This window comes from Centropristis striata, chromosome 19, assembly GCF_030273125.1.
Source record: "Centropristis striata isolate RG_2023a ecotype Rhode Island chromosome 19, C.striata_1.0, whole genome shotgun sequence".
Taxonomy (NCBI): domain Eukaryota; kingdom Metazoa; phylum Chordata; class Actinopteri; order Perciformes; family Serranidae; genus Centropristis; species Centropristis striata.
In genome coordinates, this window is record NC_081535.1 from 3,049,668 (window position 1) to 3,065,148 (window position 15,481).

Consider the following 15,481-nt stretch of genomic DNA (forward strand, 5'->3'; position numbering starts at 1 on the left):
TTTCAAAAGTAAATAACTTTTTAATTAACACATTTTCCAGTGAAGGGGAACTTTAAACGTGCCAAAATTTCAATTTGCTTAAAACATTCTAATGCAGCTAAGAATTGCAATCATTTATTTATAATGTTTTTTTTTTTTACTACTGAATTGCATTACTCTATATAATATTAATAATAATATAATATGATATGATACGATATGATATACTATAATAATAATAATAACAATAATGTAATTATAATATACTATTATATAATATACTATAATATAATATGATAATATATATATATATATAAAACATAATATACTATTATATAATAATAGTATAATAATAATAATATGATATGATATAATATAATATAACATATAATATAGTACGATATAATGTGATATAATATAACATAATATATAACAAAATATAATATTTTATAACATAATATGATATGATATAACATAATATAATATAGCAAAATATAATATAATATAATGTAGTATAATGTAATATAATATAATACGATATGATATGATATGATATGATATAATATAGTGTAGTATAGTATAGTATAGTATGATAAAATAAAACATAACATAACATAGCATAACATAACATAATATAATATAATATAATATAATATAATATAATATAACACAGTATAATATAATATAATATAATATAATATAATATAATATAATATAATATAATATAATATAATAATGTGTCAGTACCCCCTCCGGCCACTAGAGGGCAGTGTTGTATATGTGAGTGGGAGGAGCCTGCAGTACCTCCTCCCGGCCTGCTGGTGGCAGTAAAGAGACTTCCCCGTCGGATCCTGACGATGTTAATCTCCACAGACAAAGAATGTCATAATCAAACAAATGCTGCACGTCTTGTGATATTACTATATTCCATTAAAAACATTATTATTATTAGCGCCATAACAACAGTAATGGCGGCGTCGGTTTGAAGCGGAATAAAGGAGGAAGATGTGATGATGTGAAGCTGCTGGACTCACACACGGAATGTTTTAATGTGGAGGAATAAAAAGAAGGTAAATATGAGACATGTTGATAACTGTCACAGCTTTGTTCTGGAGCTTTGTTAACCCTTTGTTTAGGGTTAATGAGGGTTAACTGACGTCGTTCTCACCATAGATTTCTATGGTTACAGCAGCGTTTGATAGCGACTAAAAGGGCTGAAAAGCTCCTCAACATAAACACTGAAACACACTACAAATATCTGTTTATTTCGTTCTAATGGAAAACCAAAAAACAAATACCTCCAATACGTATGACAAGCCGTTCAAGAAATATTACATATATGGATTAAAAACATGAGAATATATATAGAAACCTGAGAATATCTATTCTATAAATATTTTAACAGACTCAGGAAATCAGAATCATGTGATGTAGGTCACACTAACTTGTGTGGAATGTGTGTGTGTGTGTGTGTGTGTGTGTGTGTATGTATATATATGTGTATATATGTATGTATATATACATATACGTATATATATGTTTATCTATATATATGTGTATATGTATATATGTAGTATATATGTGTGTGTGTGTGTGTGTGTGTATGTATATGTGTATATATGTATGTATATATACATATACGTATATATATGTTTATCTATATATATGTGTATATGTATGTAGTATATATGTGTGTGTGTGTGTGTGTGTGTGTGTGTGTATATATGTATGTATATATACATATACGTATATATATGTTTATCTATATATATGTGTATATGTATATATGTAGTATATATGTGTGTGTGTGTGTGTGTGTGTATGTATATGTGTATATATGTATGTATATATACATATACGTATATATATGTTTATCTATATATATGTGTATATGTATATATGTAGTATATATGTGTGTGTGTGTGTGTGTGTGTGTATATATGTATGTATATATACATATACGTATATATATGTTTATCTATATATATGTGTATATGTATATATGTAGTATATATGTGTGTGTGTGTGTGTATGTATATGTGTATATATGTATGTATATATACATATACGTATATATATGTTTATCTATATATATGTGTATATGTATATATGTAGTATATATGTGTGTGTGTGTGTGTGTGTATATATGTATGTATATATACATATACGTATATATATGTTTATCTATATATATGTGTATATGTATATATGTAGTATATATGTGTGTGTGTGTGTGTGTGTGTGTATGTATATGTGTATATATGTATGTATATATACATATACGTATATATATGTTTATCTATATATATGTGTATATGTATATATGTAGTATATATGTGTGTGTGTGTGTGTATTTATATGCATATGTATATATCATTTTTATTTCTATTTCTTCTTCATTGTTGGTTTCTTATTTTTGCAGTAGTTTTATTCATGCTTGTTCTGTCAAAGCACTTTGTGAAAGCTGTTTTTAAGGGTGCTAAATAAATAAAGGTATTATTATTATCCTCAGGTTTCAACATATATTCTCAGACTTTAAATATATATTTTCAGGTTTCTATATATATTCTCAAGTTTCTATATATATTCTCAGACTTTTAATATATATTCTCAGACCTTTAATATATATTCTCAGACCTTTAATATATATTCTCAGACCTTTAATATATATTCTCAGACTTTTAATATATATTCTCAGGTTTCTATATATATTCTCAGACCTTTAATATATATTCTCAGACTTTATATATATATATATATATATATATTCTCAGACTTTATATATATATTCTCAGACTTTAAATATATATTCTCAGACCTTTAATATATATTCTCAGACTTTTAATATATATTCTCAGACCTTTAATATATATTCTCAGACTTTTAATATATATTCTCAGGACTTTTAATATATATTTTCAGGACTTTTAATATATATTCTCAGACTCTATATATATATATATATATATTCTCAGACTTTAAATATATATTCTCAGGTTTCAATATATATTCTCAGACCTTTAATATATATTCTCAGGTTTCAATATATATTCTCAGACCTTTTAATATATATTCTCAGACTTTTAATATATATTCTCAGACCTTTAATATATATTCTCAGACCTTTTAATATACATTCTTAGGTTTCAATATATATTCTCAGACCTTTTAATATATATTCTCAGACTTTTAATATATAGTCTCAGGTTTCCATATATATTCTCAAGTTTCAATATACATTCTCAGGTTTCTACATATATTCTCAGACTTTTAGTATATATTCTCAGGTTTCTACATATATTCTCAGACCTTTTAATATATATTCTCAGACCATTTAATATATATTCTCAGACTTTTAGTACATATTCTCAGGTTTGTATATATATTCTCAGGTTTGTATATATATTCTCAGGTTATAGATAGACACTTTTCCTCTCTCTCTCCTCCAGGTTTGTATCATGTCCGAGTCGGTCCAGACCTCTCCCGACAGTCTGTGTAAACTGGTCCGCTGGGCTCACAGCCACGGCACCATCTGCAGCCTCATCCCCAACCTGCAGCACCTGGCATGTGTCTCACCTGAGACACCTGGTCCCCATGGCAACAGCGTGGGCGTGGCTGCGTGGAGCTGTGGAGCCGGCCACGCCTACCACTGGCCCCTCAGTGACGACAACAACAACATCAACAACAACATCTCAGCTAACAGCAGCCAGGACAGGTTCGTTGGTCGGAGTCCCGCCAATAAGGTAAAGTCTGGAGCTAAGGTGCCTTATAAGTTTTTGTTGATGTTATACATGTGTTTTTTTCTATTATCAGTTTATTACTTTCTTATAACTAACCTATAACTATGAAATTATGACATTTTAGGTTGAGGCTTTAAATAAACCCATCTAGGTTGTGTCTTTTTTTATCTTTTTGTGTCTTTTTTTGGTCATTTTGGGGGTTTTTTGGTCTTTTTTTGATCATTTTGTGGTCAATTTGTGTCTTTTTTGTAATTTTGTGTCCTTTTTTTATCATTTCGTGTCTTTTTTGGTAATTTTGTGTCTTTTTTGTGTGTTTTTATGTCTGTTTGTTCATTTTGTGTCTTTTTTTGGTAATTTTGTGTCTTTTTTGGGTAATTTTGTGTCTTTTTCGTGTCTTTTTATGTCTGTTTGTTCATTTTGTGTCCTTTTTTTGTAATTTTGTGTCTTTTTTTTGGTAATTTTGTGTCTTTTTTTTGGTAATTTTGTGTCTTTTTTTAGCATTTTGTGTCTTTTTCTGATCATTTTGTGTCTTTTTTGGTCATTTTGTGTCTGTTTGTTCATTTTGTATCTCTTTTTTTGTTCATTTTGTGTCTTTTTGTGTCTTTTTATGTCTTTTTATCATTTGTCTTTTTTGTCTTTTTTATAATTTTGTGTCTTTTTTGTAATTTTGTGTCGTTTTTATAATTTTATGTCTGTTTGCTCATTTTGTCTTTTTTTATCATTTTGTGTATTTTTTGATGACTTTATGTCTTGTTGGTCGTTTTTTTCTGTCTTTGTTTTCTAAATGCTGATAGTGAAGTAGTGACGAGAACGACGTGAGCCATAGAAGTTACATAAAAAGTGGTTTTACTTTAAGAAGTATTATGATTATGAAATTTTAGTTGGAGGATTTAAATAAATAATCCCATCTGAATTTCCTGCCTCTCCTGCACTTTACATTATTTATTATCTTTGTCATTTTATATTATTATAAGTGTGCAAATAAATAAATCAATAAATGAATAAACTTCCCCTCCAGGTGACAGTGAGGGCGTCATGTGACCTCTCCGGCAGCGAGGCGGCGTCGGAGGCGGAGGAGTTCACCAGCCGCATGTTTGATGGTTGTGATTCGTCGGCTACAGACGAAGACGGCGACTACGAGCCCCGCCCCTCCAGGAAGAGAGGCGGGGCCTCAGGAGGAGGAGGAGCCAGTGGGAAGAAGATCAAACAGGAGGAAACGTCTGCAGAGGATTATAATAACTCTGCTGCTAACACAGAGACAGACGCTGTCTTCATTTCTACAAACACACACACACAGATCACACACACACACACACACGGAGCAGCAGAGGAGCCGAAGACGGAGCTGATAGGAGCAGGTAGCTGCACCACAGGGACCTCCACCACCAGGCCCATTCTGTATCTTTCTTGGTCCTTTTTTGTGTCGTTTTTTTGGTCATTTTGTGTCTTTTTTGTGTCGTTTTATGTCTGTTTGTTCATTTTGTGTCTTTTTTGGACATTTTGTGTCTCTTTGTGTCTTTTTTTTATCATTTTGTGTTGTTTTGTGTCTTTTTTTGATAATTTTGTGTCTTTTCTTTTGTCTTTTGGGGTTTTTTGTGTCTTTTTATGTCTGTTTTGTTCATTTTGTGTCTCTTTTTGGTCTTTTTGTGTATTTTTTCTATCATTTTGTGTCTTTTTTTTTTCTGTTTTGTTCATTTTGTGTATTTTTTTGGTCATTTTGTGTTTATCCTTTTGTGTCTTTTTTTGTGTCGTTTTATGTTTGTTCATTTTTGTCTTTTTTTGGTCATTTTTTTGTCTTTTTGTAATTTTGTGTCTACTTTTGATAATTTTGTGTCTTTTTATGTCTGTTTGGTCATTTTGTGTCTTCTTGTTGCTGATAGGAGCAGGGAGCTGCGTGACAGGGACCATTGACCAGGCTGAGAGATGCAGCTCCGCCACAGAGACTACAGAGAAGACAGCAGGTTTACTTTGATCCTCTCCTCTAAAGTTAAATACAAACCCAGTGTGTGTGTGTATGTGTTTGCATCTACAGGTACATCTGAAAAAAATAGAATATTGGAAAAACTAAGCCAGAATCATGAAAATTACAACAAAAACAGGCTTGAAATATTTCACTCTATGTGTAATGAATCTTTATAATGTATGAGTTTCACTTTCTGAAATGACTGACAACAAATCTTGAACTTTTTCCTGATATTCTCCTGTTTTAGACGTCCCTGTAGCGTTCTGGCGTCCTGTAGCTCACTCTTTCTGTCTCTTATATAAAGGTTCTCCTGTTTATCTCACCCTTTCTGTCCTTTATTTAAAGGTTTGGGGCAGCAGGAGGAGCTGGAGAAGCTGCAGGCGTTGCTGTGTGCAGAACGAAGCCGTACCCAGCAGATGGCGGAGATGATCTCCAGCCTGAAGCAGGACAAAGAGCTGCTGCAGCACGAAGTCACCAAGAAGGCTGAGCTCATCTGTGACTTCCTGCAGGACAAGCTGCGGCCAGGTGGAGCTTTATTTTGAAAGGAAATATTACTAGAGTGAAAAGTAGTGCGCAATTTATTGGGACTTTTAAATGAACTCGCATATAATAGTGCACTCATTGAAATACTTGCAAATTCCAAATTTCATATATATATATATATATATTGGAGGATATTACATACAGCCAGAATGTGGACTGTGGAATGAGGGGGGTAATATTTTGAGAAAAAAGTTTACGAGATTAAGGTGTCAAATCTACGAGAAAAAAACATGCAGATTTATGAGATTAAAAGTGGTGAATCTGCAAGATTTTTTTTTTTTCACTTTTTTCTCGTAAATCTGCAATTTTTTTCGCAGATTTGCCACTTTAAATCTCTTAAATCTGTGACTTTTTTCGTGCAGATTTGCCACTTTAAGCTAGTAAATTTGCAACTTTTTTCTCAAGGTTTGTATTTTTATTCATACTTAATATGCCCTAATATGCCATCATAGTCAAGTTCTCCTGGTACAAGTCACTGAAGATGAGTGATTATTTCTCTCTGTGGCTCCAGAGAAGAGGTGGCCTTGTTCCTCCAATCAGATGGAAGCAGGAAGTTCCCACATGGCGTCCTCTGACGACGTGGGAGGCTTCGACACGCCGACGCTCTTCGACTCCTTTGAGGAGGTGGAGCTGCACCTCCTGGACCGCCACCGCAGCCTGAAGACCAAGAGGAACCGGGACGGAGAGAACCCCCGAGTCAGGAGTAAGGAACCACACGACCAGGGGGGTTAACAGCGTTATATTGTGCTTATAAACAGTGGTGGGAAAATATTGAGTTCCCTTAATTTTAGTAAAAGTATTAAAACCACACTGTGAAGTTATCCACTACAAATAAAAAGTCCTGCATTCAAAACTTACTGGAGTAAAAGTACAAAAGTATCAGCATCAAAAAGGACTTATTCAGCCAAATTTAGCGCTGTTTTGACTTGTGATTTGTATTTGAACACATATATCACTTAAATTTCAATAACTTGCTGTAGCCAATTACATTTACAGTTGTAAAATCCCTTGTTAACTCTCTAACTGGGTTGAAGAACCACTCTGCTACACAAAGCAGATAGAAAATGCCTAAAAAAACCTAAAGCATAGACATTAAAAAAGGACAGCTATTGAAATTTTTTTAAACAATATGTTTATTGTTTTTAACCCTCTGGAGTCTCCAAAAGCGCCAAAGCATGGCTTCTTCATCACATCCAGACGTAAAAACAAAGCAGACCAAAAAAAGACACAAAATGACTTAAAAGAAGACACAAGAAAGAACGAAAAGACACACACACACACACACATATATATATATATATATATATTATTCTATTTACATTTTAGTAGTACCACTTTCTCTGCCTAATAATGATACACAATATTTATTATCATATATTAATACTTAACTGCTAGATTTATAACTGAAACACACAGACACACATACAGACACACACACACACACAGACACACACACACAGACACAGACACACACACACACACACACACACACAGACACACACAGACACACACACATACAGACACACACACACAGACACACACACACGCACACAGAAACACACAGACACACACACACAGACACGCACACACACACACACACACAGACACACACACAGACACACACAGCCATAGACACACACAGACACACACACAGACACACACACACACACACACACACACACACAGACACACACACACACACACACACACACACACACACACACACACACACACACACACAGACACACACACAGACACACACACACACACACACAGACACACACACACACACACACACACACACACACACACACAGACACACACACAGACACACACACACACACAGAGGTACCATTATTTTGGGTTTATTTTTATTATATTGTTTAATATTCACTCCCTGTCTGTCTATGTCACTGTATTGTATTATTGCACAATTAAAAAAAGCCCCAGTAGAGCAGAATGAGAGGTTTCTTCCTGAACATTGACCCTGTTGTCTCCTCCTCCTCCTCCTCCTCCTGCTCCTCCTCCTGCTCCTCCTCCTCCTGCTCCTCCTCCTCCTCCAGTGAAGAACGTGGTGGGGGTGATAGCGCGCTACATGGCGGCGCTGCAGGAGTTTCGCCGCAGCGTCTCCATGAAGGTGGCCTTCGACCGCGTCGGCGTGGATCGGAACACCATCTCCCGCACGGCGGCCATCGCCGAGCTGAGCCTGGCGGCGCCGGAGGTGTTCCACGGCCTGGCGCCCTGGGACGAGAAGGAGGAGACGCTGGCCCACTACTCCCACCGCTGCAAACAGGCCATGGACGACAACATCCGGGCCAAGATCAAGACCATGAAGGCCAAAGGAGAACTGCTGCCCATCGTGTCCAAGTGACAGTACGGGGACCGGCTGGACATTAGAACAGGAGGCCAGGCCTGGACGCTCTCATTCTACAGGAACATGTGTTATTTGTTGTTTTACTGCCACATTTCTGCTGCTGAGGAAATCTGTCTGCCTTCTATATAATACAGCTGCATCTAAAAAATATCAGAATATGGTAGAAAAGTTTATTTATGTCAGTAATTCAATTCAAAAATTCTATTTCAATTCAATTTTGTGTGTTGTTTTACAATAAACCACTGAAAATGGAGCAAAATTAGAATATGATAGAAAAGTTTATTCATTCAAAAATACACAAAATGACTAAAAAAGACACAAAATGACTAAAAAAGACATAACATGACTAAAAAGACACAAACTGACCAAAAAGACACAAAATGATTAAAAAAAGACACAAAATGACAAAAAAGACACAAAATTACCAAAAAAAGACACAAAATGACTTAAAAAGACACAAAATTACCAAAAAAAGACACAATTACAAAAAAAAGACAGTTTATTTATGTCAGTAATTAAATTCAAATTAAATTCAATTTTGTGTGTTTTTTTTACAATAAACCACTGAAAATGGAGCAAAATTAGAATATCATAGAAAGTTTATTCATGTCAGTAATTCAATTCAAAAAGTGAAAGTTAAAACACATTCTATAGATCCATTACACACAGAATGGAACATGTCATGTCTTATTTTATTTTATTTATTCTAATTATAATGATTATGGCTTTAATTTATCATGAAGACCTAAAATTCAGTGTCTCAAAAAAAAGGTTCTATTACAAAAGACCAATTTTTAAAAAGTCTATTTAATATGTAAATCTGACTTTGAACTAAAGAGGTGACTCGTGTTCATTTATCAACATCACTCCATAAAGGAAAAAAAGACACAAATTGACCAAAAAAGAGATAAAATGAGCAAAAAACACACAAAATGACCATAAGAAGAAGCAAAATGGCCAAAAAAAGAAACAAAATGACCATAAGAAGACACAAAATGGCCAAAAAAAGGAGATAAAATGAGCAAAAAACACACAAAATGACCACAAGAAGACGCAAAATGGCCAAAAAAAGACATAAAATGAGCAAAAAACACATAAAATGACCACAAGAAGATGCAAAATGGCCAAAAAAAGAGATAAAATTAGCAAAAAACACACAAAATGACCATAAGAAGATGCAAAATGGCCAAAAAAGGAGATAAAATGAGCAAAAAACACACAAAATGACCATAAGAAGGAGCAAAATGGCCAAAAAAATTGATAAAATGAGCAAAAAACACACAAAATTACCATAAGAAGAAGCAAAATGGCCAAAAAATGAGATAAAATGAGCAAAAAACACAAAATTACCATAAGAAGACGCAAAATGGCAAAAAAAAGACATAAAATGACCAAAAAACACACAAAATCCGTAAAATTCCTGAAGACTTCTCTCCATTTTCTCTCTTTCTGTTATTGTGTCCATCTATATGACTCAATACTTGGTTGATATTTAATTTGAACTACTGAAAATTTACTTTTCATCATATTCTAATGAATTGAGATGCATCTGTATAGTGAGTTCACTGTAAAAAAAAAAAAAAAAAAGGTGTTTAGTCTAAAAACCAGATCAAACAGTAAATCTGAGGGAAATGATCTTGCTGCATGGACAGATAATTTACCTTGACAAGATTTATTAAATTAAGATTATTAAATCTAGAAATAAGCATGTTGAACACTTAAAATAAGAAATTAACTCTTTAAGCAAGATAAATTAAAGCTGCCAGCAGTGATGAACTGGCCCGAGCAGAGTGACCTGATGATTATTTGGTTCTTACCAAGATAAAAAAAACTTTAGATTTAGAAGTGTTAGATAATTTATCTTGTTTTAAGAGGTAATTTATTATTTTAAGTGTTCAACATGCTTATTTCTAGATTTAATAATCTTAATTTAAGAAATCTTGGTAGATTAACATGGAAAAACACGCAAATATTCATAATTATTTAGAAATGTATGGGAAAAATAGGAAAAAATCAGATTAAAGTGGTAAATTTACATGAAAATACTTACAAATTTCAAAACAATTATGAATATTCTGAGGGAAAGATTAAAAAAAACTTTAGATTTAGAAGTGTTAGATAATTTATCTTGTTTTAAGAGTTAATTGCTTATTTCTAGATTTAATAATCTTAATTTAATAAATCTTGTCAAGGTAAATTATCTGTCCATGCAGCAAGATCATTTCCCTCAGATTTACTGTTTGATCTGGTTTTTAGACTAAACACCTTTTTTTTTTTTTTTTACAGTGTATTAATTCTCTGGTGGCCACTAAACCACTCTATAATGAAGTGTCTCTGCTGTAAATAAAGCAGTAGTTAGTTTTAGAGTATTCAGGTTCTTTGGCTCATTATTTTTTTTGTTGCATGTTAATTTGCTGTATTTATTTTGTGACGTGTTCTGTGTGCTGTTTTACAATAAACCACTGAAAACGGAGCATTATAAAGTTAATCCTTCTTTCTTAAAAACAGGAGGAAATATGAATTTTTTGCATCATGGTGTGGAAATCACGGTGCTCTCTTCCTCCTCCTCCTCATCTCCTTTCTCTCCTCTTCCCCTTCCTCCTCTCCTTCGCCTGTCCTCGCCTCCTCTCTCTCCCCTCCCTTCTCTCTCCTTCCTCCTCCATATCTCCTCCCCCCCCCCACCTCCTCATCTCCCCTACTCCTTCCCCCCCTCCCTCCTCCTCCCCTTCCTCCTTCTTTCTCTCCTCCTCCTCTCCTCCTTCTCTTCTTCCTTCTCCTCCTCATCTCCTTTCTCTCCTCTTCCCCTTCCTCCTCTCCTTCTCTTCCTCTCCTGTCCTCACCTCCTCTCTCTCCTTATCCTCTTCTTCCTCCTCTCCTTCTCATCTCTCTCCCCTCCCTTCTCTCTCCTCCTCCTTCTCGTCTTCCTCCTCTCCCCTTCCTCCTCCTCCTCTCATTATCTCCTCTCTCCTCCTCCCCTTCCCTCTCTCTCTCCTCTCCTATCTCTCCTTCAGCATTAAAGGAACATTTCTTCTCTTGCAATCGGATCACAATTTTACACTCCCAAAAATAACTGAAATTCAAAATATAAACTCTTTAATGTAACAACTTTATTATCCAAACAACGATACAAACCCGTTCAACAGTAAAAACCCTGAAACATTAATGGATCGGTGTGGTGGAAGGCAGCAGAGAGGAACGTTTCTCTGGAGTTTGTTTGTTTTCCAGGATGTTTAAACTTCTTCATCTTTCCTAAATTCAACTTCTTCGTCTGGTAAATGTCAGAATGACAGATTTGTGTTTCTCTCCTGAGATCGTTCACAACGAAACAAACAAGCGTCCGTTAATCACGACGTAAAGGAGAAACTTGTTCGTCAGCAGGAGAACGAGAGGTCAAAGGTCACGACTCCGGCTCCAGGCGGGGCAGGACGGGGAGGATGAGGTTCCCGAACGACGAGTCCTGAGTGATGAAGAAGCCTGTTGAGTGTGTGTGTGCGTGCTGAAAGAGAAAACAAGCAAAAGGTTTGTTATTAATCACCAAATTCACCATTTAATAACCTTTTTTTATTAAGGCAAGGCAAGGCAAGTTTATTTGTATGCCGAAACTGCCCAAAATTTTGCATTGAAATTAATGGGACGGCCAAAAAAAAATGAGCGAAAAAGAACAATTGGAGATTTTTAAACGTAGAGACTCCATTTAAACTTTAAACAGTAGACACAAGTCTTGTGTATCGGTGTATTAATCCACGTTTCGATAGGTCATATAGTTTTTTATCAATTCCTGTTCAATGACCATGATCATTTTTGGAGAAATTCTGAGATTATAATGGGTGTGTATTGCACGGAATGTTCGTGTCACAGTGTGTGACATCATCGCTCAGAGTGTAGAGGGAGAGAAAAAACTGTCAAAAAATAAATTTGAAAACTGCACTCCAGGCCGCAAATTCCACTCTACAGAAATAATTTATACATAGAAACGTAGGAAAATTAGTCTTCTCCCTCACAATCCTCTGGTAAAGCTGTCAGAGTTATAGTTTGGGCGTAGGACGCACAGATGATCCACCAACACCACCAACAGCCTCATTGGCTCCCATATTAAAAACGCAGGAAGATTTCGGAAACAGGGAGATGGAACAGTTTTTTTTAGATCGCTCTAACAAAGCTATTTTTTAATTTTTCTTAAAAAAAACCATATGCACACGTTCAGGAAGAACTCAGGACGCTCAAAGTGAAGTCGGATCAATGATAGGTATTATGGTTTTGCCAAAAATGCTTTCTGTTCGAGGCCAGAAATTCTAGTCTGTCCACCTCTGGCTGCTGTCACTCTTTCATTAACAGGTGTCAGTTAATTCAGTTGATTGCTTTGATCTGATTGCCTTTGATCTTTGATGTGATTACAGATACACACACACACATGCACGTAAGCGAGCACACTCCTCACACATGCATACACAGGTAACTTTATGTGAAGAATCTCATCATAGTGTACACACACCGGCAGTAGCCCCCGCAGCCCTTTCAGAATTTCTCCAGAGGAAATTTTCTAGTTCATCAATATGTTTGTTTCTGTCTCACCTGCAGAGCAGCTTTCTGCTGGGCAGCGATGTGCTGCTGCTCCGCGTTGTCCCTGAACTCCTTCAGACTCGGTCTGGACAGAGAGATGCTGCAAGACGAGAAAGAGGGCAAAGAAACCCATTTAATATACATTTTGACGTATACTTTGATTGTTTATCTCTTAAAATATCCTCCATGAAAAGCTTCTCCAAGGCTGACTGAGGCTCCTGGTGTGTACCTGGCTCCAGGAGTCGTCATCAGTCTTCTCCTCTCCTTCTCCACCTCGGCCAGGATCGCCAGACGAGCCTTGTTAGGGAACGCTGGAGGAAGAAAAACAAAGAGGAACAAACAGGACGACAATAGGGATAAATATGATCAGCTAACATCTCTTAATCCATCTAATGGTGAGCAACACTTTGAGTCAATGCACATGATGAAGGTATATGTTATATTAAGGGGAAAACATTTTTTAAAGACTTTCAAGACCAATAAGCTCAGTTTTCTTCATGTGGGATGATGTTAGTCATCAGTAGCAGCCAGCTGATCATTTTATGTCTGTTTTTGGTCGTTTTGTGTGGGATTTTTTTTTTGTAATTTGAGGTGTTTTGGGGGGTATTTTGTGTTTTTTTGTCATTTAATGCCTTTTTTGTTCCTTTTTGTGTCTTTTTTTGGACATTTTATTATTTTGTTATGCTACTTTTGGTAACTCTATGCCTGATTTGGTAATTTGACATCTGTTTTTGTTAATTTTATGTCTTTTTTGGTAATTTTGTATTTCTTTTTGATGCTCATTTTAGGTCTTTTTGGTTAGTAGGAGCCAGTTCATTGCAGTGAGGGCATTTCTTGAGTCTGGAGCTCAGTGTATAAAATGAGCTGCTGTGACCTCTAGGATAATCACAGCCTCATGAAACTTTACAACCACCAACTAGAGACCTGGAGCATTCAGAGGATGTGTAACTTCCCTAAGTTTATTGAGAATAAGAAGGTTTCTCAGCAGTTTGAAGAACAGAAGTGTTCATCATCCAATCGCTGAAAATACAGAAATCTCCAAAATGACCAAAGTTTTAAAACCAAATCTCAGCATGGATTCTTCTCTGTTGATCTTGGCATATTGATGTTATATTCTGGAGGTTTTATCCATTCTTGATATGAATAAAATTGCATAATTCAGCACCAAATGTGTGCAACAAATGGTATCATCCCTCCCCAAAAAATGCTGCAACAACTTCTGGGACCCAGTTGAACATAGAAATGGACTTCGGATAGCAACATATTAATGTTCTGACCCTTTATACACATTAATAGGTTGAACTGCATCTCAAATTAATCTTCAGGTTCACAGTTTATGATGATGTCACCACTTCTATGTGTTATTTATTGTTGACCTGCTATCTCCCCCTAAACACCCACTGGCTGCAACCAACAATTCTCAATAAAAAGGAGTTTGAATAGTAAGAGGTTAACAATATAGTTTATTTCTGCAGACATGCACCACAGCCTGATGATTGCATGTTCCCTGTTGGAGGGGGACTACAGAAGATATCAGTCTGGTTGTATTTCCTCCAGAGGAACCAGGGGCCCCATGTCTCCAGGGGGCCCCAACCCGTAGCTCCGCCCCTGGAGTCACAGATCGGTTTAGACAAAAAAATCTCAACACAAATACAGTTTGTCCCAAAACAACAAAACTCACCTTGTCCTGGAGGATTAGCAGCCATGTTGGTGCAGGTAACAAGAAAACAAAGTCGAGATATGATTTATATGATTTATATCTAAATACTTCACGGTTTCTGCTTCCTCCCACCAGCTAATGTTGCTCTGGTGGAGAACAGACAACAATAAAAGTCTCCTCAGATGGTAAATGTTGCTCAAACTGAAGCTAGGTTGACAACAAAGAAGTTGCTGTTGCAACAGAAACTAAAAGGTTAAAATAAGATAAAAGTCTCGCTTTAATAAATGTGGTTGATGAGTCGCATTTTCCCCTGAATGCAACCAAGTACCGGTTCTTCTGTTGGGGAGGAGATAGAGGACAGGAACAGGAGGTCTCACTCTGATACTGTTTCCGGTCACCAAAAACTTTATTTAAAAAACAAAACAAGAGGAGCAGCAGGACACTGAGCTTTTTCTATCCAGATCCTTTACTGAAGTGAAAACAGAACAGTCAAAAAAATAAAATAAATATATTACTAGTAAATATACTGAATAAATTATTTCAGATTGTCGTCTTTTATTTCATAGGCTATTTTTTTTTCAAGATATGTTTTATTTAATTTAAATGTGCACTAAAAGGTTCTCCTGTTCTTATACAGTATTTATGCTCAAATATGCTTAAAA

The 15,481-nt window shown here is 35.3% G+C and overlaps 2 protein-coding genes across 2 annotated transcripts; one reads left to right on the forward strand and one right to left on the reverse strand.

Annotated features, from left to right (window-relative positions):
• The first annotated feature begins 770 nt into the window (after positions 1-770).
• LOC131992639 (uncharacterized) lies at positions 771-8,913 on the forward strand. Its single transcript, XM_059358269.1, has 7 exons — positions 771-1,049; positions 3,429-3,722; positions 4,738-5,077; positions 5,600-5,680; positions 6,028-6,207; positions 6,737-6,928; positions 8,289-8,913. The coding sequence occupies exons 1-7, from the start codon at positions 1,029-1,031 to the stop codon at positions 8,594-8,596; spliced, it is 1,416 nt and encodes a 471-aa protein (XP_059214252.1). The 5' UTR covers positions 771-1,028; the 3' UTR covers positions 8,597-8,913.
• Positions 8,914-11,691: 2,778 nt separating this feature from the next.
• On the reverse strand, positions 11,692-15,149 carry LOC131992708 (SOSS complex subunit C-like). Its single transcript, XM_059358374.1, has 4 exons — positions 14,841-15,149; positions 13,389-13,470; positions 13,172-13,259; positions 11,692-12,095 (listed from the first exon to the last, which is right to left on the reverse strand). The coding sequence occupies exons 1-4, from the start codon at positions 14,863-14,865 to the stop codon at positions 11,997-11,999; spliced, it is 294 nt and encodes a 97-aa protein (XP_059214357.1). The 5' UTR covers positions 14,866-15,149; the 3' UTR covers positions 11,692-11,996.
• Between the last annotated feature and the right edge of the window lie 332 nt (positions 15,150-15,481).

Coding starts and splice junctions, on each gene's coding strand:
- LOC131992708 (XM_059358374.1), bottom strand. CDS start 14,865: ATGGCTGCTAATCCTCCAGGACAAG. Junction 13,471..14,840: donor TGCTAATCCTCCAGGACAAG/GTGAGTTTTGTT, acceptor TTCTTCCTCCAG/CGTTCCCTAACAAGGCTCGT. Junction 13,260..13,388: donor ATGACGACTCCTGGAGCCAG/GTACACACCAGG, acceptor CTCGTCTTGCAG/CATCTCTCTGTCCAGACCGA.
- LOC131992639 (XM_059358269.1), top strand. CDS start 1,029: ATGTGGAGGAATAAAAAGAAG. Junction 5,078..5,599: donor GACGGAGCTGATAGGAGCAG/GTAGCTGCACCA, acceptor TGTTGCTGATAG/GAGCAGGGAGCTGCGTGACA. Junction 5,681..6,027: donor GACTACAGAGAAGACAGCAG/GTTTACTTTGAT, acceptor CTTTATTTAAAG/GTTTGGGGCAGCAGGAGGAG.